At 64.0% G+C, this 23,754-nt stretch overlaps 2 protein-coding genes across 2 annotated transcripts in view; one reads left to right on the forward strand and one right to left on the reverse strand.

Annotated features, from left to right (window-relative positions):
- The window catches only part of SND1 (staphylococcal nuclease and tudor domain containing 1), a 314,287-nt gene that overhangs the window by 13,577 nt on the left and 276,956 nt on the right, over nt 1-23,754 (reverse strand). The gene's annotated exons all lie outside the window — the stretch shown is intronic.
- Nucleotides 17,445-20,623, forward strand: LRRC4 (leucine rich repeat containing 4). The gene has a single exon (XM_075924111.1). It carries the CDS (start codon nt 18,526-18,528, stop codon nt 20,461-20,463), a length of 1,938 nt encoding a protein of 645 aa, XP_075780226.1. The 5' UTR covers nt 17,445-18,525; the 3' UTR covers nt 20,464-20,623.

The following is a 23,754-nucleotide window of genomic DNA, read 5'->3' on the forward strand; positions in this document are numbered from 1 at the left end:
GAGTCCTAGCCCTGCTATTGCAGGGAAGCCCTGGGCTGGAGAGCCGGAGCAGCACGGGGCTAGTTTGCTCAGGGGCGGATGCCCTGTGTGCAGGGTCACCTCTCACCCAGAGCAAGCTGGTTCCTTGGCAAGGCCAGACTCCTGCTCAGGGTCAGGGCCAGGGCCGGTCACGGCCTGCCAGGAACCCCGAGAGGGGAGGGCCGCGGTGCTGGCGCCAAGGGCCTTTGGAGCAGGACAGAGGCTGGTCCCGGCAGGCTACGCCATGTCTGGGTCGTGCAAAGGCAGAGCGCTGCAGGCCAGGCCACCGAGGCTCCCAGGGCTGCAGAGACCTGGGGAGGCATCGAGTCCAGCCCCCTGCCCAAAGCAGGACCAGCCCCCACTCCATCAGCCCAGCCAGGGCTTGGTCAGACCTAGACAAACACCCCTAGGGATGGAGACTCCACCCCCTCCCCAGGGAGCCCAGCCCAGCGCTTCCCACCCGCCTAGGGAAAGAGTTTGTCCCAATCTCCAACCTAGACCCCCCCACTCCAACCTAGACTGAGAGCAGCCTTCAACTTCCTGAAGGGGGGTTCCAAAGAGGATGGAGAGAGGCTGTTCTCAGTAGTGACGGATGCAGAACAAGGAGCAATGGGCTCAAGTTGTGGTGGGAGAGGTCCAGGTTGGATATTAGGAAAAACTATTTCACTAGGCGGGTGGTGAAGCACTGGGATGGGTTACCTAGGGAAGTAGTGGAGTCTCCATCCCTAGAGGTGTTTAAGTCTCGGCTTGACACAGCCCTGGCCGGGTTGATTTAGTCGGGATTGGTCCTGCCTAGAGCAGGGGGCTGGACTCGATGCCTCCTGAGGTCTCTTCCAGCTCTGTGGTTCTAGGATTCTGTGACCCCCCCCACTGCAACTTGAGCCCATCGCTCCTCGCTCTGCCCCCACTGAGACCAGCCTCTCGCCAGCCTCTCTGGATCCCCCCTTCAGGGAGTTGCCGGCTGCTCTCAAACCCCCCCACTCTGCTCTTCGCAGACTGAACAAGCCCAAATCCCTCAGCCCCTCCTCTAGGTCATGTGCTCCAGCCCCCGCATCATTTTGGTCGCCTCCGCTGGCCCCTCTCCAACGCGTCCACATCCCTTCTGTAGTGAGGGGCCCAGAACTGGACACAACGCTCCAGATGTGGCCTCCCAGAGCCGAGTAAAGGGGAACAATCACTTCTCTAGCTCTGCTGGCCACGCTCCTCCTAATGGGCCGCTGGCTGCTGGGCGATCAGGGCGCCCCTCCCCGAGGGAGGCTGCTCACAAGCCCCGTGGCCCCGCACTGCCACGCTGGAGCCAGGCCGACGGCCACGGCCCCTCTCCGCACAGCGCTGGATGCCGCTCCGCAGGAGACCCCCCCCGTGCCAGTCCTGGGCCAGCGGCAGCGGCAGGGCCCAGCTCCCGGCTGCCAGAGCCGGGTGAGCGCCAGGGCCCTTCCCTCCTGCAATTCACTTGCCACCAGACTCTCGGAGGGAGCGACACTCGCAGCAGCACAACCCGTCACAAACCAGGTGTTGTCGTCGCACAGCCGCGCTGGCTGCCATGGCAACCAGGTTCACCCAAGGAAGTGCCACGCACCACCCGTGGCATCCGCTAAGCCCCGCCAGGCCGGAGGAGCCCCGACACCGTGCCGGGGCGGGCGAACGGGGCGCGTAGGGCTGCCAGCCGTGGCACGGACCCTCCAGCACCCCCACCATGCGCACAGCTGAGGGCGCCCAGCCCCGACCAGTGCAAGCTGCTGGGGCGCCGTGGCACAGGGCGCCGGAGGGCCCGGTCTGCACCCGCCCTGCTGCAGGACCACCCCCATCAGCAGCCCCCGCAGGTCGCACGCAGACCCCGCCGGCTCCTGCGCCATCCTTTGGGCCCCCCCAGCACCCTCCCTGCACCCCGAGGGCTGCGCTGGTCCAGGCAACGCCCGGCCTCCTGCACTCGCCACCCCAGGCGGGGCCACGGCTCTGTGCAGGCGCACTGATCCCCCGGCAGACCCTACAGCCCCACCCCGCTCTGGGCTCTAGGGCGCCGCTGACAGGGCCCAGGCAGGGCCGATCGCTTAGAGACAGGCCCCTGCAGCCCACGCCTGGGGTCTGCCACGACCAGGCACCAAACCAGCATCAGCCAGCGCTCCAGTTCAGCCCGGAGGAAGTCCCACAAACAACCCCTCAGACACCCCAGTGCCCCCTGTGCCCCCCAACACCCCTCACACAGGGGAGAGGTTATAACCCATCCCCCACCTCCCCTCAGACACCCCAGTGCCCCCTGTGCCCCCCAACACCCCTCACACAGGGGAGAGGTTATAACCCATCCCCCACCTCCCCTCGGACACCCCAGTGCTCCCTGTGCCCCCCAGCCCCCCTTATACAGGGGAGAGGTTATAACCCATCCCCCACCTCCCCTCAGACACCCCAGAGCTCCCTGTGCCCCCCAGCCCCCCCTTACACAGGGGAGAGGTTATAGCCCATCCCCCACCTCCCCTCAGACACCCCAGTGCCCCCTGTGCCCCCCAACACCCCTCACACAGGGGAGAGGTTATAACCCATCCCCCACCTCCCCTCGGACACCCCAGTGCTCCCTGTGCCCCCCAGCCCCCCCTTATACAGGGGAGAGGTTATAACCCATCCCCCACCTCCCCTCAGACACCCCAGAGCTCCCTGTGCCCCCCAGCCCCCCCTTACACAGGGGAGAGGTTATAGCCCATCCCCCACCTCCCCTCACACACCCCAGTGCTCCCTGTGCCCTCCTAGTCCCCCTTACAAAGGGGAGAGGTTATAACCCATCCCCCACCTCCCCTCGGACACCCCAGCGCTCCCTGTGCCCCCCAGCCCCCCTTACACAGGGGAGAAGTTATAACCCATCCCCCACCTCCCCTCGGACACCCCAGTGCTCCCTGTGCCCCCCAACCCTCCTCACACAGGGGAGAGGTTCTAACCCATCCCCCACCTCCAAACAGGGTCTCCCCATCCCAAAGTACCAGCCACAGTCCCAGGTCGATTTATACCTCGGATCTCTCCCACCAGAGCTCGCTGGGCCGGCCTCTTAGCGTCTCCCATCTGGAGGGAGGGAGGGAATCAAACGTGTGAAAGGACTCGACAGGCACCAGCTGCGAAGCTCTGGGTGGCGGCTGGCAGCGCGGGCGGCCTCTGGGGCAGGCCCCCTGCTAGGCGGGGCCGTTGCTGCTTCCGGGCTCCGTGCACAGCGCAGACGCTGCCGAGGTGAGGAGCTGGACTGAAGGCGAAGGGAGGGGCCCCGGCGCCCTCGTCCTGCGGCTCTCCCTGAGTGACAGCGCGCCCCGCGATGGAGCTCGCCGCAGGACAAGTCGCCCTCGCCGCGGGACTCAGCCCTTTCCCAGCAGACGGCCTCTTTCGCCAGCTCCCGCTTGCTCCTCTCGTGGCCAAGCGGCATCCGTCCCCACATGGACTGCCCCGGAGGTCTCACCCAGACGCCGCACCGGAGCCTGAAACGAGCCCTCTCCCGAGCTATTAACGGGGGAAAGGCCTGGGCATGGCAGCGGGTGAGAAGCTGGAGAGGAGCCAACAGGGCGCCCTGGCAGCCAAGCAGGCTGGCGCCGCATTGGGAGGAGCGTGGCCAGCAGAGCTAGAGAAGCGATCAGTCCCCTTTCTTCGGCTCTGGGGAGGCCACATCTGGAGCGCTGTGTCCGAGGGGACGGTCCTACCCAGCCGGTGCCAGCTCCGAGGCCCGTGCTGGAGGGGCGCGCCGGCTGGACTGGCGAGGGCTCGGCAGCTGCGAGCCGTGCCGGGAACGCGCAGGCACGGCCAGCTTCAAAGCAATGAGCTTTCCAATACCTGCGGGGTTTGCGGCCAGTCGCCCCGAGCAGATGGCGCCCTGCCGCGGCGGGCGCAGCTCTCCAGCTGACGGGCACCGGGGACGCTCGCCGGGAGGGGAAAGAACGTCAGGCTAGCGAACTGCTCTTCCCACGCCTGCGTGTGCCGCTCACTAGCGCCAGGGCACGGGGCTGCCAAGTGGTCTGGCAGCAGGGTGTAGAGTCCTGTTTAAGCCGCGTGTCGCCGGTTACCCGGCCCGCCGGAGTAGCCCACGGTGCAGCACGATAGGCACAGCTGGGCTGGCGGTTAACCAGTTATCGGTAAGGGGACTGCTTACCGGGTGACCCGTTTGCATCCCGCTCTGGCAGTGGCTCCTGTGGGCGCACAGCAGGCTCAGGGCAGGGGCCAGAGCGCCCCCCAGACCGGCTCTGAGTCCTAGACTTACATCTCACCGGCTAGGCCCCACACGCGGAGCCGGCCTCCCTCACTGCCAGTCAGAACACGAACCCCACACCAGCTGCACCGTCGAGCGCACCCCACGCCCACGCCCGCCCTGAGACACAGCACCCACCGAGGCATCGGCAAGGGAAAGGGCCCGAGAGCGACTGACGGGGAAAGCCCCCCACCCGAGTTACACCCTGTGACGTGGTGGGGGTACCTTGCTGGTTGCGATGCTGGGGCTGTGGGTGACCCCCGCTGGCTGCAGCACGGCCCAGCAGGACGGGATGAGTCACTAGGCAAGGGGCTCTCAACCTGTCTGACCACCTACCCCCCAGGGAGAGAAACAAAGGAAGGTGGATGCCGCCCCTGGCTGGGGGGCAGGGCTGGAAGAGAGTTAGTTTCTGTCTGGGAAGCAGGGGAGAAGGAGCTAGGGATGGGGCTGGGATTGTAGGGCCCAGCCACCCCCCATCTCAAGGGGGGGCACTGAGGCCTCCTAGCCCCAGTTCCTGTAACAGATGACATCTGTGCTGGGCTGTACCCTGGAGAAGCAATAAACTCCCTCTGTTCTACTGGCTGGTGGAGTCTGTCCGTGCCACTACGGGGTGCAGGAGACGGGAAAACCCCAACACGCCGCCACACAGCCTTACGCTCCGAAGGGCAGCAGACGCTCCTGCCCTAAGCAAGCTCTGTCTGGCCTTCGGCATGAACCAGGCCCTGGGATCTCTGGCTCACGCCAGGAAAACCTCGCGGGTGGCGGCCTGGGCAGACATGAGAGCCGGCTCTCCCGCTCCCTTCACCGTGGCTGCTCGTCTCTGCTGGCTGGGGAGAAACCCAGCACGGTCTTTGTCCGCATTAGTGCCCCGCTCGCGGGCGCCCAGCAGACATCCCGCCCCCCGGGGAGCAACGCTCCCACCAGACGCCTCTCCCTGCTGGCAGGTGATTTACCGAGGCTCCCGACACGAACCCGTGCAATCTGGGCCACAGATGTTATCCAGGAGACTCGCGCCGGCAGCCACTCAAGCCTGCCATAAATTGGAAGCACAGCACACGCTCGCAGAACTCCAGTCCCTGCGCTCCCCACGCGGGGCCGGGCCGGCACCTGTCTGCCTGCGCTCCCGACATCACCCGGCTTTGGGGCCAGCCGCTCCCAGGAGCTCAGCGGGAAGGGAGGAGAGGGGCGCGAGCAGGCAGGGGGTGGGGCAGGGCGTCTCAGGGCTGCCCAGTAGGGGAGAGCAGGGGGCTCACAGCCAGCAAGCCGGCCCCTGCCCGGTCACAGCTGCTCCAGCCCCCGCACGGTTCAGAGACCGACAGGAAAGAACCGAACACAGGGCAGTGTGGGCCCACGCCCGGGGGTGCCGGAGCTGCTGTGCAGGCACGCGCCGGGGGAAACCCTCGCCTGGCTCTGGCACGAGCACCCAGGGAGCTGCAGATGGGCGCGGAGGGAGACGCGGCGTGGTAGGTGCACACAGCCCCGATTAACGCCAGGCCCTGCACGTGCGGCCCCCCCACCAGCCATCCCACCACTCACACAGGTGACGCAGCGCCCGGAGCCTGCCCTGCCCCAGAGCTAAGGGGCGGCGGGGGCTGGCAGCAGGCGGGAGCTCGGGTCAGGCCGGAGCTGGCAGGCGGGGGCAGGAGATCTCACGGGGAGAGTCGGCTTCCAACACCATCTCATGGGGCCACCGCCCACCAGACGGGTGGCCCTGGCAGCTGGCGGTGGACACGCGGGAAGAGCAGCTCAAGGCCCTCGGGAGCCCGACCATCGTGTGGCATGAACACAGGCCGGCCTCGTCTCGGCGGGCGGGAGGCGGAGAGCACAGGCACCTGGCTTCCCCCTTTCCTCCAGGATGGCCTGAGACTCGGAGACACGACAACGGGCGGGGACCTCGAGAGTCATTGAGCCCAGCCCGCTGCCCGCCTGGCAGGACCAGGGACGTGCCAGTGCGGCCGATAACCGACGAGCAAGAGCCGATAGATTCATGCGACAGACCACTCGCATGCCCCCCACCCCGGTACAGTTTTAGCAGGCTGGCCAGCGGCCCAGCTCAGTCCTGGCTCCCGAACCCGCCCCCGCTGCGGCTCTGCTTTTAAAGAGTACGAGGAGCCGGGCGGGCAGGCGACCTGGCTCAGTCCTGGCTCCCAAACCTGCCCCCGCTGCGGCTCTGCTTTTAAAGAGTACGAGGAGCCGGGCAGGCAGGCGACCTGGCTCAGTCCTGGCTCCTAAACCCGCCCCCGCTGCGGCTCTGCTTTTAAAGAGTACGAGGAGCCGGGCGGGCAGGCGACCTGGCTCAGTCCTGGCTCCTAAACCCGCCCCCGCTGCGGCTCTGCTTTTAAAGAGTACGAGGAGCCGGGTGGGCAGGCGACCTGGCTCAGTCCTGGCTCCTGAACCTGCCCCCGCTGCGGCTCTGCTTTTAAAGAGTACGAGGAGCCGGGCGGGCAGGCGACCCGGCTCAGTCCTGGCTCCCGAACCCGCCCCCGCTGCGGCTCTGCTTTTAAAGAGTACGAGGAGCCGGGTGGGCAGGCGGCTCGGCTCAGTCCTGGCTCCTAAACCCGCCCCCGCTGCGGCTCTGCTTTTAAAGAGTACGAGGAGCCGGGCGGGCAGGCGGCTCGGCTCAGTCCTGGCTCCCGAACCCGCCCCCGCTGCGGCTCTGCTTTTAAAGAGTACGAGGAGCCGGGCGGGCAAGCGACCCGGCTCAGTCCTGGCTCCTGAACCTGCCCCCGCTGCGGCTCTGCTTTTAAAGAGTACGAGGAGCCGGGCGGGCAAGCGACCCGGCTCAGTCCTGGCTCCCGAACCCGCCACCGCTGCGGTTCTGCTTTTAAAGAGTACGAGGAGCCGGGCGGGCAGGCGACCCGGCTCAGTCCTGGCTCCCGAACCCGCCCCCGCTGCGGCTCTGCTTTTAAAGAGTACGAGGAGCCGGGCGGGCAGGCGGCCCGGCTCAGTTCTGGCTCACACTGGGTCCGGGAGTTCAGACCCTCCTTAGACAGGGGCTGCTGCATCTTTATCAGAGGCAGCAGCGCGGGGCGACAGGCAGCTGGTCCAGAAGGGGAGCTGGTTTTTAAACGGGCTCCCCTCTTGGACCAGCTCCTGCCTGGCGCGCTGCGCTGCTGCCTCGGATACACTGGCTGCCGGCCCCGCCCCTGGGGACTATAGAATAGTCAGTTAACTGATAACAATCCATGAGGTTACTCGACTATTCAATTAACCGATATTGCACATCCCTAGGCAGGAACAAGCACCGTCTGGACCAACCCTGACAGGCGTGTGTCCAACCTGCTCTTCAATATCTCCAGGGATGGGGATTCCACAACGTCTCTAGGCAATTCATTCCAGTGTTTCACCGCCCTGACAGGCAGGAAGTTTTTCCTAGTGTCCAACCCAAACCTCCCTTGCTGCAGTTTAAGCCCATTGCTTCTTGTCCTGTCCTCAGAGGCCAAGGAGAACAATTTGTCTCTGATACCAAACTGTTTAGGATAGTCAAGACAGAAGCAGACTGTGAGGGACTCCAAGAAGATCTCACCAAACTGAGTGATTGGGCAACAAAATGGCAAATGAAATTTAATGTGGATAAGTGTAAAGTAATGCACATCGGGAAAAATAACCCAACTATACGTACAGTATGATGGGGGCTAATTTGGCTCCGACAAATCAGGAAAGATCTTGGAGTTATCGTGGACAGTTCTCTGAAAACTTCCACACAGAGTGCAGCAGCGGTCAAAAAGGCAAATCGGATGCTAGGAATTATTAAGAAAGGGATAGAAAATAAGACCCAGAACATCTTACTGCCCCTGTATAAAACTATGGTACGCCCACATCTGGAATACTGTGTACAGATGTGGTCTCCTCACCTCAAAAAAGATATTTTGGCCTTGGAAAGGGTTCAGAAAAGGGCAACTAAAATGATTAGGGGTTTGGAACGGGTCCCATATGAAGAGAGGTTAAAGCGACTGGGACTTTTCAGTTTAGAAAAGAGAAGACTGAGGGGGGATATGATCGAGGTCTATAAAATCATGAGTGGTGTGGAGAGGGCCGATAAAGAAAAGTTATTTATTAGTTCCCTAAATAGAAGAACTAGAGGACACCAAATGAAATTAATGGGGAGCAGGTTTAAAACTAATAAAAGAAAGTTCTTCTTCACACAGCGTGTAGTCAACCTGTGGAACTCCTTGCCAGAGGAGGCTGTGAAGGCTAGGACTATAACAGTTTAAAGAGAAGCTAGATAATTTCCTGGAGGTTAGGTCCATAAAAGTCTATTAGCCAGGGGATAAAATGGTGTCCTTGGCCTCTGTTTGTCAGAGGCTGGAGAGGGATGGCAGGAGACAAATCGCTTGATCATTGTCTTCGGTCCACCCCCTCTGGGGCACCTGGTGCTGGCCACTGTCGGCAGACAGGACACTGGGCTAGATGGACCTTTGGGCTGACCCAGTCCGGCCGTTCTTATGTTCCTCCCTGTGACACCCTTTTAGATACTTGAAAACCGCTACCATGTCCCCCTCAGTCTTCTCCTTTCCAAACTAAACAAGCCCAATTCTTTCAGTCGTCCCTCCTACCGCTTGTTCTCTCGATCTTTCCTCATTCTTGTTGCTCGTCTCTGGGCCTTCTCCAGTTTCTCTGAATCTTTCTTGAAATGTGGTGCCCAGAACTGGACACAAGGCTCCAGCTGAGGCCTAGTCAATGCAGAGCAGAGCGGAAGAATGACTCCTCGTGTCTTGTGTCACGTTGCTGAATTGGAGGGAAGCAGCCAGATCGCTGCTGCACCCCTAGGTGGGGGTGTTGGCCCCAGAAATTGGTGTGGGGGGAGCCATGTGGGGTATTGAATGGGAGATTATTGTTGGTTGATCTTATGTACGCTATTTATGTGAGTGTATAATGTCTGTGTGTGTAGGTAGGAATCTGTAATCTGTGTGGAAGCTGAATATTTCTGTGAATGTGGTTAAGCATGGCTATGGACAGGCTGAGTAGCAAAGCCCTGTGGAACAATGACTCTCAATAGGCTATGGACACACCCAAAGAATGGGATTTGTCACCTGAGGGCAGCCAGCAGGGAACATAGAGATTGGCCTCTGACCAGGTGACTTGCTGCATACAAGAAGAGGCCAGGAAGGGGATAAAAGAGGCCATGTGGTCGATGCCATTTTGTTCTCAGCTCAGCACTTCATCCCAGAGGCAGCACTGCAGGGATTGAAGCGCCCGGAAGACCTGTGAACCCATCCTGATCGTAGGATGTGCAATAAGAACTTTTAAACCAGCAGCTGCAACATCTCTGCTAGAGCCTGCATCGAGGACTGGGAGATTCGGTGCATGTAACATACTGTACTTTAATAACCTCACTCTCAGGCTTTTCTTTCTTGTGTTAATAAACCTTTAGATATAGATTCTAAAGGATTGGCCCAGCGTGATTTGTGGGTAAGGTCCAGAGGGTAAATTGACCAGGGATCTGTGGCTGGTTTCTTGGAACCGGACAGAACTTGTTCGGGGTAGGTGGGATTGGGTGCTAGGACCCCCCACCTGTGTATAGGCCCGGGGCCATCTGGGGCACGGATATTGCTGGGGTGTCGGAGGGGTTTTGCTCGGGAGGCTTCAGGCAGGTTGCTGTAGCGCTCTGTGGGACTGGTTTGTGGCCTGTGTGGAGAGGTCGCCAGTCGGGGGCTGTAAGTAGCCCCGGATTCGAGCAATTCGCCCTGAGCGGACGCCCTCAGCTGTGCCCGGACACGGCCTGGTCTGTCACATCTTGCTCACAACGCTCCTGTTCACGCAGCCCAGAACCATGTTGGCTTTTTTTGCAGCAGCGTCGCACTGTTGACTCATATTTACCTTGTGGCCCACTCTGCCCCCTAGATCCCTTTCTGCAGGATCCTCCCTAGCCAGTCGCTGCCCATTCTGTGTGTGAAACGGATTGGTCCTTCCTACATGGAACTTCGTCCTATTGACCTCAGCCCATTTCTCCAGCATGTCCAGACCAATCTGAATTCTGACCCATGCCCCAAAGCCCTCGCAGCCCCGCCCAGCCCGGGATCATCTGCAAACGTAATAAGCGTCCTCTCTGGGCCGGTGTCTAACTGGTGGCTGAAGACACTAACAGACCGGTCCCCAGGTCTTGCTTGGCCTCCTCGAGAGCTTGGTGCTGAGGGGCCGTGTAAACCCGGCCGCGTGACCACGTCGTGCAGCCCTGCGTGTTCCGAGTGCTGGCGCAGAGCTCCGCCTGGGAGCGCCCACTCCGAAGGGCACGGCGCGACTTGCGGATGGAGAGCCGCCGGCTCCGCTTGCTGGCCAAGAGGTCCCCGTTCCCAGGAGGTGGCGGGCGTGCAGGCCAATGCCGCGCTGGATGCGGACAGCCGCCGGGCGGAGCAAGCCGATCGAGACGCCCTCTTGACAGAACGCTGGGGCCGCGCTGTCCGTGAAGTCCCCGATGGCTCTGCCCGCCAGGAGAGGGAGGGAGGCTGCATATGCCCTGTGACGCCGACGTGGAGAGCCGCCTCCTCCGCACACCAAGCTCCTCGCAGCTGGGAGCCCACCCCGGGTCGAAGCACCGGCCACCCAGCGCGGTACGTGGGACAGCGCAGGGAACCCCACGGATCCCCTGGGGGCAGCCCCTAAGCCGCCTGGGAACCCGCTTGCGGGACAGCAGGCGCCCGGCTAGGCGCTGGAGCGGGGGGCACCAAGGCTGATGGAGACCAGAATGAGGCTGGTATGGGTGCGGCATCGCGCACTGGCCGAGGACACCAATGCCCGGGCCATGGAGGAGTAGCGAGAAGGCTCCCCTGGAGCTGCTCAGACTGGTCCCGAGCCCTGTGCTGGGGAAGACGGAGCCAGACCCTGCATGGGGAGCGGTGCCGGGTGCCAGCGACCTGTCCCTCCAACGATGCTCAGAGCGCGGTGAGTCCCGGCCCCGAGCACACGGCCACGCTGGGGGGCACGCTCTGGAACTCTGCACCCGGGACCCCGCCAGCCTGGCCTGCAGGCCGCTGCGGCATCAGATCCTCTGCCAGGCCCTGCAGCTCCTGCCATGCGGAGGTGGGGCCAGGAGGGAGCGACGCCTCTGCGGAGACCGGGGCGGTGCTGCTGGTGCCCTCCTGTGGCACAGGCGCAGGCGTGGACACGGCGCCCTGGGCTGCCTGCCAGGTCTCCGGCCTCGCCGGCCCCCGGAGCTCTCCCATGCCGCTCTGGGAGGCAGCGGGAGAGTGTCGCTCCCCCGGGGTGCCGCAGATGGGGCGGGGCGGCTGGCATCAGACCCTGGAGATCTGCCTGCCTCGCCGTGGCTTGCAGTGCCAGAGGGGAGCTGCGGACTCACGGTCCGTCCTAGGCACACGCCCGGGCCCTCCACGGAAAGCCAACTTCCAAACGGACTTAGTGGTGCAGGTCTGACCCCTAGCCAGCCAGCGGGCCAACGGCCCAGGGAGCGGGCCCCCACCAGATCAGCTGGACATGTCACAGGCCTCTTGCTATGCCAAATGTGGAACACCCTGCAGGCACCCCTGCCCGGCACACACGCCGCTAACGGCTCCCTCCGCCCCTCACCCTCCGTGGCCGCGCCGCCCTGGGGATTGCAAGCGGCCGGGCGGCAGCCAAAGGTTGAGACGAAGCACCGGGGCGAGGCGGGAGCAGGTCGGAAGCCAGGCAGGCAGGATTTAGCGCGCGGCGGCGGCTCTGCCGGCTGCCCGGGAAGGGGCACGGCAGAGGCGAAGGGAGGAGGAATTTACGAGCTGGCGGGTCAGAGGCCCAGGCAGTCTGGCTGACGGACGGGAAAGCTCCCGGGACCCGGCGCTGCTATTAACGTCCCCTCATGCAGATGAGATATTGATACACAAATAAATCCTCAGCGCCCGAGGCCTGTGCTGCAGCAGCCTGCACCTCGCTCGCCCTGCTGGGAATCGGAGCCCTCACCTCCCTGCCCGGCGCGGCCCCTCTCCCCTCATTATTAAGGTTCCCAGTCCTGGTGGAAGGGCAGAACAAGTGGGGCTCCGCAGGGGTCTGCCTCGGGGCTGGTTCTGGGCGGCATGAACAGGAGTGCTGTGAGCAAGACACGAGGAGTCATTCTTCCAGGCCTTAGTTGGAGTTTAGTGTCCAGTTCTGGGCACCACATTTCAAGAAAGACATGGAAAAATTGGCAAAGGTCCAGAGACGAGCAACAAGAATGATGAAAGGTCCAGAGAACATGAGCTGTGAGGGAAGACTGAAGAAATTGGGCTTGTTTGGTTTGGAAAAGAGAAGACAGAGAGGGGACATGAGAGCGGTTCTCAAGGATCTAAAAGTGTGCAAATGGTCCCGCAAACCTGGGTTGGTGGGACAGGGAGTGTGCAACCCCCCCCCCAGATCTGTGGGACAGGGCATGTGCAAATGCCCCCCCCCCATGGATCTGTGGGATGGGGGGTGTGCAAACGGCCTCGCACTCCCGGGTTGGCAGGAAGGGGCGTGTGCAAATGGCCTCACACACCCAGGTTGTGATGGCGCGTTGGGGTTTTCCCGTCTCCTGCACCCCCGTAATGGCACGGACAGACTCCACCAGCCAGTAGAACAGGGGGAGTTTATTGCTTCTCCAGGGTACAGTCCAGCACAGATGGAATCTGGTTCCAGGGCAGGCCTAGGATGCCTCAGCCCCCCTTGAGATGGGGAACCTGGGCCCCTAAATCCCAGCCCCTTTCCCTAGGCTGTCTCCTCCATGCTCCCAGACAGAAACTAACTCCCTCACTTCCAGCCCTGCCCCCAGCCAGGGCTCCACTCCCCTTCTTCCCATTGTTCCACTCCCTGAGGGTATGTCTACACTACCCCGCTAGTTCGAACTAGGAGGGTAATGTAGGCATACCGCACTTGCAAATGAAGCCCGGGATTTGAATTTCCCGGGCTTCATTTGCATAAGCCAGGCGCCGCCATTTTTAAAACCCCGCTGCTTCGAACCCCGTGCAGCGCGGCACGAACTAGGTAGTTCGAACTAGGCTTCCTAGTCCGAACTACCGTTACTCCTCATTCTGCGAGGAGTAACGGTAGTTGGGACTAGGAAGCCTAGTCTGAACTACCTAGTTCGTGCCGCGTGTAGCCGCGCTGCACGGGGTTCGAACCAGCCGGGATTTAAAAATGGCGGCGCCTGGCTTATGCAAATGAAGCCCGGGAAATTCAAATCCCGGGCTTCATTTGCAAGTGCGGTATGCCTACATTACCCTCCTAGTTCGAACTAGCGGGGTAGTGTAGACATACCCTGGGAGATAACTGGTCAGACAGGTTTGGAGCCCCCTTTGCATAATGACTCACCCCCTGCCCTGCTGGGCCGTGCTGCAGCCAGCAGCCAGTGGAGGTCACTCACAACCCACTGCTCAGCATAGCAACCAGCAAGGTACCCCCACTACATCACACAGGTTGGCAGAACGTGGTATGTGCAAACGGCCTCGCACACCCAGGTCGGCAGAACGGCCACTCCCCAGGTGCTGGCCACACTGGGCATGCTCTGCTGGGGGGTCTCCGAGATCCCCTCCCCTGCCAGCCCGCTCCCATTCCCGTCCCCTGACAGGCTGTGCCCTCCCCACGAACACCACCTGGCGCAGCGAGACGGGGCACACGGAGCACTGAAGCCAGACAAGGCCCGAGTTCTACAGCCACCTTGTCGCAGGGCGAGACGGGTCCTGGGGCATCCCCCGGGCGTTTCCATGGCGCTCCCCGCGCGCTATCACACCGCTTCACACACATTAGCGGATTCCACACCACGATTCCCCAGTGCGATCCAGCAGGGTTCTCCCCCCGCTGACAGCTGGGAGACAGGCGCGGAGAGACGCAGGCGGAAACCGGCAGCACCGCCGGGTAGGTGTTGGCCCTCCGCTCCAGACACCCGGGGCCGGCGCTCCTGGCACGCTTACCCCCAGCTGTGCAAAGCGCAGCTCCCGTCGGCCTGGCATCCTCCCGGCAAGCGAGGGCCCCCAGCGAGGGGCCAGCCGCACCACGGCGCTGGGGCGCAGGCAGGCGATGCCACCTCCCCAGGGCAGCATCAGCCGCCTTCACAAGACCCTCCTCTCCCCTCCTGCATGCTCTGCCCCTGCACCGTGCACCCCGCCAGCAGCGGTCCTGCGGACACCAGCCCCGGTTGTCCCAGGCAGGCCCCTGCTGAGGCCGGTGTGGCACGCAGAAGGCAGGGGAGCCTCTTGCGACAAGGGGCATCAAGCTCAGGCTGCACAAACGACCTTCCCTGTGGCCTCTGCCGACTAGGAGGGCGCCAGCGGGCGTCCTTGGCGCGCTCGGCCTGGCTTTTGTGGATGTCGCTTCCAAACCAATCCCCCCAAACCCTCAAATTCCACCGTGCGGAGCCGCGCCGAGCCCGGCTGGGAGTCATTGCGGGAGGTGGGGTCGGCAGAGCCCCAGGCCGGAGCCCACCCTGGAGCGTGCGGAGAAGCCGGCAGCAGTAGCAGCTTGTTATGCTCTGCCCGCGGGCGCCAGAGCCTCACCCAGCCCCTGCAAAGCGCCGTCCCCCCGACCCCATGGGCAGGCCCGGCGGAGCCGAGTAGCCGAACCGGAGCCCCCACGTTCCGCAGCAGCAGCCGCCAACGGTTACAGCCGGACGCCCGCGGGAGCAGCAGAAACCGGGTCTGACGATGGAGGTGGGCGGCGAGCGCAGCCCGTTCACCACCTCGTCCGGCCGCGCCAGGGGCCGATGTCGAATGCAAGGGCAAGAGATTCCCAGGCCCCCGAGACCCCTGCCCGCCCACGGCCCCTTCCTCAGAGCATGGCACAGCGCGCCCGGAGCAGCAGCACAGACGGCGCTGTCAGTCAGCGCCAGGCTATTTGTCAGAGCCCCAGGCAGGCGCCGGCACCGCGCAGACCCCGACACGGCCCCTGGGCCAAGGCTCCTCGGTCCTCTCCATCGATGTGTTCAGCACGTCGCTGGCACACCCCAAGCTGGGGGGGCGGCGGGGGGGAGGGAGGTACAGCTCAGCCAGGCCGCCGCAAGGGGCCTGCAGCCCACTGGGATCCCGGCCCCTATGCCGAATACGTAAGAAGATCAGAGTGGCCAGGCTGGGTCAGACCAGGGTCCTGTCTGCCCACAGTGGCCAATGCCAGGTGCCCTAGGGGGAGTGAACCAAACTGGGAATCATCCAGTGATCCCTCCCTTGTCACCCACTTCCAGCCTCTGACAGAGGCTAGAGACACCATCCGTGGCCAGTCTGGCTCACAGCCATTGATGGATCCAACCTCTATCGATGTATTTGGCTCATCCGTCAACCCTGTTAAGCTCCTGGTCTTCACAACATCCTCTGGCGAGGAGTTCCACAGGTTGACTGTGCACTGAAGAAAAACTGCCTTTGGTTTCAGACCAGCTACCTATTCATTTCAGTTGGTGACCCCTAGTTCTTGTGTTATGGGAACAAGCAAAAATCTTTTCTTTATTTACTTTTTCCACCCCAGTCATGATTTTACAGACCTCTACCATATCCCCCTTAGTCTCCTCTTTTCTAAGCTGAAAAGTCCCCGGCTTTTCAATCTCTCTTCGTACGGGACCCGTTCCAAACCCCTCAGCATTTCTCTTCCCTTTGCTGAACCTTTCCAAGGCCAAGAGATCTTGCTGGAGATGGGGCGACAGCGTCTGCACGCCGGGCTCAAGCTGCGGGCGTCCCATGGACTGATACAGAGGCAATAAGAGATTCTCCGTCCTGTTCTTGATCCCTTCCTAATGATTCCCACGCTGGGTTTGCTTTTCTGACAGCCACTGTGCAGGGAGCGGGTGTTTCCAGAGCACGCGCCGTGCTGACTCCAAGCGCAGCCACGTGGAACGTCAGCTGAGGGCCCCTGGCTGGGGAGGCAGCAGCCCGGCCCCCCCGGCAGGTGGAGGTGCCGGCCAGGCGGCTGGCAGTGCTCTGCAGGGCACAAGGGGCCTCAGGAACCGCCCTGAAGGGAGCCAGGCTGCACTCACCTGCCTGCCCCCTCCTCGCCACGGGGCGCCACAGGCGGGAGCACAGCCCCACACCGTCCTGCATGTCACCTGCCCCCCCCGCCCAGGCTGGTGTTAGAGCAACTGCAGCCCCCCCACCCCACACCGTGATAAGGGCAGATCCCAGCCCCCCCCCCCCCCCGGCCACTCCAGAGCCCTGCCCTTATATCACAGGACGAGCCGACCCAGCCCCCGAGACGTGGGAGAGGGCAACGCCACACTCCTCTCCCTGGGCCACTGGACCCCCCCATCCCGCAGTCACCGGGGGGGGGGGCAAGTCCAGATCCCCCCCATCCCGCAGTCACCGGGGGGGGGGCAAGTCCAGACCCCCCCCATCCCGCAGTCACCGGACGGGGCAAGTCCAGACCCCCCCCCATCCCGCAGTCACCGGACGGGGCAAGTCCAGACCCCACCCATCCCGCAGTCACCAGGGGGCAATTCCAGACCCCCCCCATCCCGCAGTCACCGGACGGGGCAAGTCCAGACCCCCCCCATCCCGCAGTCACCGGGGGGGGGGCAAGTCCAGACCCCCCCATCCCGCGGTCACCGGGGGGGGCAAGTCCAGACCCCCCCCATCCCGCGGTCACCGGGGGGGGCAAGTCCAGACCCCCCCATCCCGCGGTCACCGGGGGGGGGCAAGTCCAGACCCCCCCCCATCCCGCAGTCACCGGGGGGGGCAAGTCCAGACCCCCCCCATCCCGCAGTCACCGGGGGGGGGCAAGTCCAGACCCCCCCCATCCTGCAGTCACGGGGGGGGGGCAAGTCCAGACCCCCCCCATCCTGCAGTCACCGGGGGGGGCAATTCCAGACCCCCCCATCTCGCAGTCACAGACGGGTCAAGTCCAGGACCCCCCGCATCCCACAGTCACTGGGGGGGGCGCAAGTCCAGCCCCCCCATCCCACGGTCACCGGACGGGGCAATTCCAACCCCCCCCCATGCCGCAGTCACAGGGGGGGCAATTCCAGACCCCCCCCATCCCGCGGTCACCGGACGGGGCAATTCCAGACCCCCCCCCATCCCGCAGTCACGGGGGGGGGCAAATCCAGACCCCCCCCATCCCGCAGTCACCGGGGGGGGGGGCAAATCCAGACCCCCCCATCCGGCAGTCACGGGCCCCGCGGGGAGACTCCAGCCGCCCCCCACTCTCCCCGGTCACAAGCGGGGGTGACCCCGCCCCCCCGGGGCTCCGGCCTCCCTCCAGAGCCCCGGGGCGGCGGAAGGGGGCGCCGGGAAAGCCGGGGGCGGGGACGGGGCACGTGGGGGACGCCGCGGAACGGGCGAAGCCCAGGGCTCCCGGTCGCCTCGCCGCTCCGACCCCGGCCCCGGGCAGCGGCCGCCCCGCGGAGGCGCCTCCCGCAGCCGGGCCGCCCGCCCGGCCGTTAACCCCTGGAGGGCCGGGGAGGGGGAGGCTCCGGGCCGGCGCGATGCGTCAGCAGCTCACTCCCGGTGCCACTGAAGGACAAAAGGATGCGAGAGCAGCCCGCGCGGCTGCCGCCTGCACCAGCCCCGCCGCGGGGAGCCCGGGCTGCCGCCGGCGCGGGTAGCCGGGGACGATGGTCCCGGAGCCTGGCGCGTCCCGTGCCGCCGCCGCCGCGCCGCCTCCGCCTCCTCGCGCCGCCGCCGCCGCAGTCGACGGGCCGCGGAGACGCTAACGGCACCGGAGGGCTGGCGCCGCCGCTCGCTGCCTCCGAGGCGCGGGGGAGCCGGCCGGGGCCGCGGGAGGGGAGCCGGCCGCCCTGCCCACCCTGCTGACGCGCCCGGCAGGACAGCGGCACTTCGGAGCGCGGGGAGGCTGCAGCCGGGCGAGGCGCCGCAGCCCCCAGCAGAGCCCCCGCGGCGAGGGGGGCGCGCACGGAGCCGCCGGGCCGAGGACGAGGGGCCGGGGCACGCTCCGGGGATGGGGCCGCAGCAGCTGGCAGCCGCCGGCGGCGCTAGGAGCCAAGGACACGTTCGCCGAGCGCCGGCAGCGCGGCTCCGCGGGGCACAAGGCAGCTATGCCCCCGCCTAGCCGAGCGGCCTCACCTCCAGCCCGGCGCCTTCCACGCGGCTTCCCCGGCTCCGGCTCCGGCTCGACTAGGAGCCATTTTGTCTTTCACCCCCTTCCCCTCCCCTCCCGCTTCCCCTTTGTTAACTCAGCGCTGGAGCCGAGCGGGGGGGCCGGCGGGAGCGCAGTCCTGCGGTGACACCGGAGAGTCGCGCACAGACCCCTTCCTGCCCGGCCGGGGCCTGGGGCTGGGCTGCCGCTTGGCCTGCGACCCCCGGCTGGCCGGCCGGCCGGCCGGCGAGAGAAGCCGGCGTTGGGTGGACGCCGGGGGACAGGGCCCCTTCTCCGCTCCGTGCCACATCCCGGACGATGGTGAATTATGAACGTGCCACATCATGAAGCTCTTGTGGCAGGTCACTGTGCACCACACCTGGAACGCCGCCCTGCTCTCGGTCGTCTACCTCACGGCGCAAGTGTGGGTGCTGGCGGCCGCCGCCGCCTGGGCCGGAGCCCCCAACTGCCCCGCCGTCTGCTCCTGCAGTAGCCAGTCCAGCAAGGTGGTGTGCACGCGCCGCGGCCTGGCCGAGGTCCCTCAGGGCATCCCCTCCAACACCCGCCACCTCAACCTCATGGAGAACAACATCCAGCTGATCCAAGCCGACACCTTCCGGCACCTGCACCACCTGGAGGTCCTGCAGCTGGGCCGCAACGCCATCCGCCAGATCGAGGTGGGCGCCTTCAACGGGCTGGCCAGCCTCAACACGCTGGAGCTCTTCGACAACTGGCTGACCGTCATCCCCAGCGGGGCCTTCGAGTACCTGTCCAAGCTGCGGGAGCTGTGGCTCCGTAACAACCCCATCGAGAGCATCCCCTCCTACGCCTTCAACCGGGTCCCCTCCCTGATGCGCCTGGACCTCGGCGAGCTCAAGAAGCTGGAGTACATCTCCGAGGGGGCCTTCGAGGGCTTGTACAACCTCAAGTACCTGAACCTGGGCATGTGCAACATCCGAGACATGCCCAACCTCACGCCCCTGGTGGGGCTGGAGGAGCTGGAGATGTCGGGGAACCACTTCCCCCAAATCAAGCCGGGCTCCTTCCACGGGCTCCGCTCGCTCAAGAAGTTGTGGATTATGAACTCGCAGATCAGCCTGATCGAGCGCAACGCCTTCGACGCCCTCGCCTCGCTGGTGGAGCTCAACCTGGCCCACAACAACCTGACCTCGCTGCCGCACGACCTCTTCGCGCCCCTGCGCTACCTGGTGGAGCTGCACTTGCACCACAACCCCTGGAGCTGCGACTGCGACGTGCTGTGGCTCTCCTGGTGGCTGCGCGAGTACATCCCCACCAACTCCACCTGCTGCGGGCGCTGCCACGCCCCCGCGCACATGAGGGGCAAGTTCCTGGTGGAGGTGGACCAGGCCTCCTTCCAGTGCTCCGCGCCCTTCATCATGGACGCCCCCATGGACCTCAACATCTCCGAAGGCCGCGTGGTGGAGCTCAGGTGCCGGACTCCTTCCATGTCCTCCGTGAGGTGGCTGCTGCCCAACGGGACTGTCCTGAGCCACGCTTCCAACCACCCCCGGATCTCCGTCCTCAACGACGGGACCTTGAACTTCTCCCACGTGTTGCTAACGGACACGGGGGTTTATACGTGCATGGTCACCAACGTGGCAGGGAACTCCAACGCCTCGGCCTACCTCAACGTGAGCACGGCCGAGCTCAACACTTCCAACTACAGCTTCTTCACCACCGTCACGGTGGAAACCACAGAGATCTCCCCCGAAGACATCTCCCCGAAATTCACCAAGCCCGTGCCCACGACGTCGACGGGGTACCAGCCGGCGTACACCACCACCACCACGGTGCTCATCCAGACCACCAAAACGCCCCGGCCGGCGGCGGCGCCCACCTCGGACTCCAGCGACAAGATGCAGACCAGCCTGGACGAGGTGATGAAGACCACGAAGATCATCATCGGCTGCTTCGTGGCCGTGACGCTGCTGGCAGCCGCCATGCTGATTGCCTTTTACAAACTTCGCAAGCGGCACCAGCAACGCAGCACGGGGACGGCTGCCCGGACCGTGGAGATCATACAGGTGGAGGAGGAGATACCCGCGCCACCGGCAGCTTCCGCCAGCGTGTCAGGTGAGGGGGCAGTCGTGCTGCCTACAATTCATGACCATATTAACTACAACACCTACAAACCCACACACGGGGCCCACTGGACAGAAAACAGTTTGGGGAATTCGCTCCACCCCCCCGTAACCGCCCTCTCTGAACCTTATAGAATTCAGACTCACCCCAAGGACAAAGTACAGGAAACGCAAATCTGACTTTTTTCAGAGATTCTACATGCAATAGAATGCACAACACACCCGAGACAGCAACTTTTGTACAGAGTGGGGAAGAGACTTTTTTTTCTTGTATATGCTTATATATTAAATCTATGGGCTGATAAGAGAAGCAGATTATATTAAAATTAAAAAACCCTTATTTTCTAACTCGTAAGTTCTATTTAAAAAAAAAAAAAAGAGGAAGCAAAAAATCAGAATCTGAACAAAAAAGCCAGCATGACTTTGTGGGAGGAGGCGAAGCGGCATGAGAGCGAAGGGGCAGGAGGGGAGTGGGGCAAGGACGGGTCAGTGCTTAGCAGCCGCTCCACAGAATGCGGTAAAGCAAAGCCCTTCCATAGCCCTCTTCTTAGAGCCCAGCATCGGTATTTACAGATCTATCCTATTTCCAAACCCCAGCGCACCGAGGATTCGTACTGTGCCAAAATGTTCCAAATGCAATAATGGGGTTTTTGTGCGCGTGGGTGGGGGGAGAGACGGAGGGGGAAGGGGGGAGGGGGGGCGATAGATATCTCCGTATTAAAGAAACAAATGCCAACATTGGCCATGTATCTCAGTGGGGAGGTGCTGGTGCCCGCGTGTCCCAGCTCCGTGGGCATCCGTGGACACGCAGGCACGTATCCCGATGGCTTCCAAAGAAAGAGCAGGGAGAGAGAGGAACCGGCCTCGCTTGCAGCCAAACGCTTCCACACTGCACCAGATCCCTGCAGTTCAGCGGAACCCGCTGGGCCCGGGGAGCGTGCGTGTGTGTGTGTGTGTGTGTGTGTGTCTTTGACTTTCCCAGGAGGGACAGGCGTGAGGGAAGGCTAGGTCAGGCTGGCTAGAGGACATCCTCGCAGCCGAGTGCGCTGCTCGGTGTGTGTAGCGATGGTGCGGGAGAGCTGGCAGATGGTTGTGAACCATGCTCCAATTTTATGATTTTTTTCACCTTTTTTAAGATGGCAAGAGATGAAGCTTTTCCCCGAACCCCAATTGCTGGGGTTCCCCAGTCAAGCGAGGGCTCTTTGGAGAACTGTCAACCGGCGTGTGCGTGGGTGTGCGTGTGGGGGGGAAATTAAACCGGAGCTGCTGCAAGGCAGGAATACGCTCGGCTGTTCATAGAAAAGCAACCAGAGTCCGCATGGGGTCATTTTCACATTGACAGTCTCTCTTGCTCACCTGAGCGGCTGGTGAACCCCAGCGGGGGGGAAAAGCTCGCCCCCCCATCCCAGCCACCCCCCAACAGAGCTCAGGAAAGGCGTGTGGGGAGCCGGAGAGCGGGGGGAGGGGTATGCGCATTTCCTTCTAGCCCATTTAAACCACGGAGCGACTTTCCTGTCTTAGCTGAGCTTTCGAAATCCAGGGACGGGGCGGAGGGGAGTGAGCACCGCTGCCTGTACTCTGAGAAACACGTGTATTTTTGTATTTTAATAAACACTGTTCCGATTTTTCATGCAACGTCCCTCCGGGATTAAACTGACCGGCTGACCGGAGAAATCCAAACAAGCCGATGGAAATCCAAAGGTCTTTGACCTGGTCGGTCCTGGTCAGAAAAGCTTCCCCTCCCCCAAACCGAGGGAGGAGGGAGGGAGGGGAGAAAAGCGGGAGAGGCTCATTAAAAAAGGACTGAAGGGGGGAGCTGTCCGGAGCCTTCCCTGGAGCTAAATAAACCCCATTGTGAGCGCCCGCAAAGCCAGGGGCTTCCCAGCTGGTGCAGGGCCGGAGCAGGTGCACGGGAAGGGGGAGGGCGAGAAATAAATGCAGCCTCATCAAAGCGCCCCAGCAAGCGCGAACCCAGCCCCCGCCCGGGGAGGGCTGCGATTAACGCTTGCTCAGGATTCCCGGCCGTCCCGCTGCCAGCTCTGAACGCTCTCGCCATTCCCGCTCAGCGAGCGCCGGGTGCCCGGAGGGCTGGCGCCCTGGCTGGGGGCCCGCTGGCCGAGCGGGGCGCTGGGGCCGGAGGCTGGAGACGCCCGGCGGGGCTCTCAGGCGCATGCTGAAAGGCCCAGGCCCATCGGCGCTAGGCTGGGAAGTGAGGAAAAGGCCAAGCGGGGGCAGGGCTGGCAGGGGCCTCCCTCCCTCCGTCCCGCGCCCTGAGGGGCTGAGGAGAAAGTCCGCAAGGAAGGCGGGGGGAGGGGGGACCTAGCTGACGGGACCTGGGTGGCAGCCTGGCGGATGGCAGGGCACCAGGGGAGCGGGGGTGCCCAACTGACAGGGATACGGGGGGGCAGCCTGGCTGATGGTGGGGGGGAGGGGGCTGACAGGGGTACCGGGAGGGGCAGCCTGGCTGACGGCGGGGGGGGCAGCTGACGGCAGGGAGGCGGGGGGGTGATGGCCCGGCTGACAGTGGGGCGACCCCCTCAGCAGAAGGCAGAGCAAGCAGGCATTGTGAGGGGCCATTAGCGCCGGAGCTGCGCCTCGATGGACTCGGCCAGCAGAGAAACCGTTCTGAGCGGCACTGGCCCGGGGAAGGGCCATTGGCCGCGCGGCGGGGAGGCGAGCGAGCTGGAAGGGGCGCTGCGGGACGAAGCCCATTAGCTCGGGGAGGGACGGCATTGGCCCCTTCCCCCCCGGCCTGCTCGGGCGCTAGGCCCTCCAGGCACACGGGGATTTCACCCCGCCCCGCGCCGGGAGATGGTCGCCGGGAGACGGGCCCCGGATGGAATTTCCCCTGCGGCCCTACGGGGGGCTAGTCAAGCGCCTGTCTGTGTCAGCCGAGGGTCATGGCGAGACCCCCCGTTCTCACGGCGATGGGCCAGTGCCCCGGGCACTCCGTGCCAGCCCATGCCGCGTGTGCAGGCCGGCCGGAGCTGCAGCTGAATGCACCATTCTTTCCCCAGGGGCCCCTGCCAGCCTGGCGTGACCCTCCCGGGCTGGAAAGGCCTGAACCCTCGGGCGGTCACAGGGGGCAGGATGGGCCAATCCCCCAGCCAGGCCCCGAGGAGGCCGGGACGTACAAGCCTCCCTGCTGTGAAGTGTGAATTTGCCATTGCAGGAGAGCGGGCGCTGTGCATGGCCGGAGCCCTCGCCAGTGGGTTCCGGGGGGCGCCAGGGCCGACACGGTGCCCTCCTGCTTAGCTGGGTGGTTGTGGCGACCGGCCAGCCAGAGCCAGGCCCTGTCTGCGGGGCCGTCGCTCACCAAACACTCCGAGGCGGTTGCTTGCCGGGGAGGCCGGCAGCCGCGAGGAGGGGCCCTCGGAGCCCCCTCCGACCACCATCCCCAGTGCCGGGGCAGGGAGCATAAGCACTGGTGCGGCTCCAAGCCCAGAGACCGTTAAACCAGCCCCCTCCCTG

Source organism: Pelodiscus sinensis, chromosome 1 (genome assembly GCF_049634645.1).
Source record: "Pelodiscus sinensis isolate JC-2024 chromosome 1, ASM4963464v1, whole genome shotgun sequence".
NCBI classification, from domain to species: Eukaryota; Metazoa; Chordata; order Testudines; family Trionychidae; genus Pelodiscus; species Pelodiscus sinensis.

Excerpts from the sequence above, each read along its gene's own strand:
- LRRC4 (XM_075924111.1), top strand. The coding sequence starts at position 18,526 with ATGAAGCTCTTGTGGCAGGTCACTGTGCACCACACCTGGAACGCCGCC.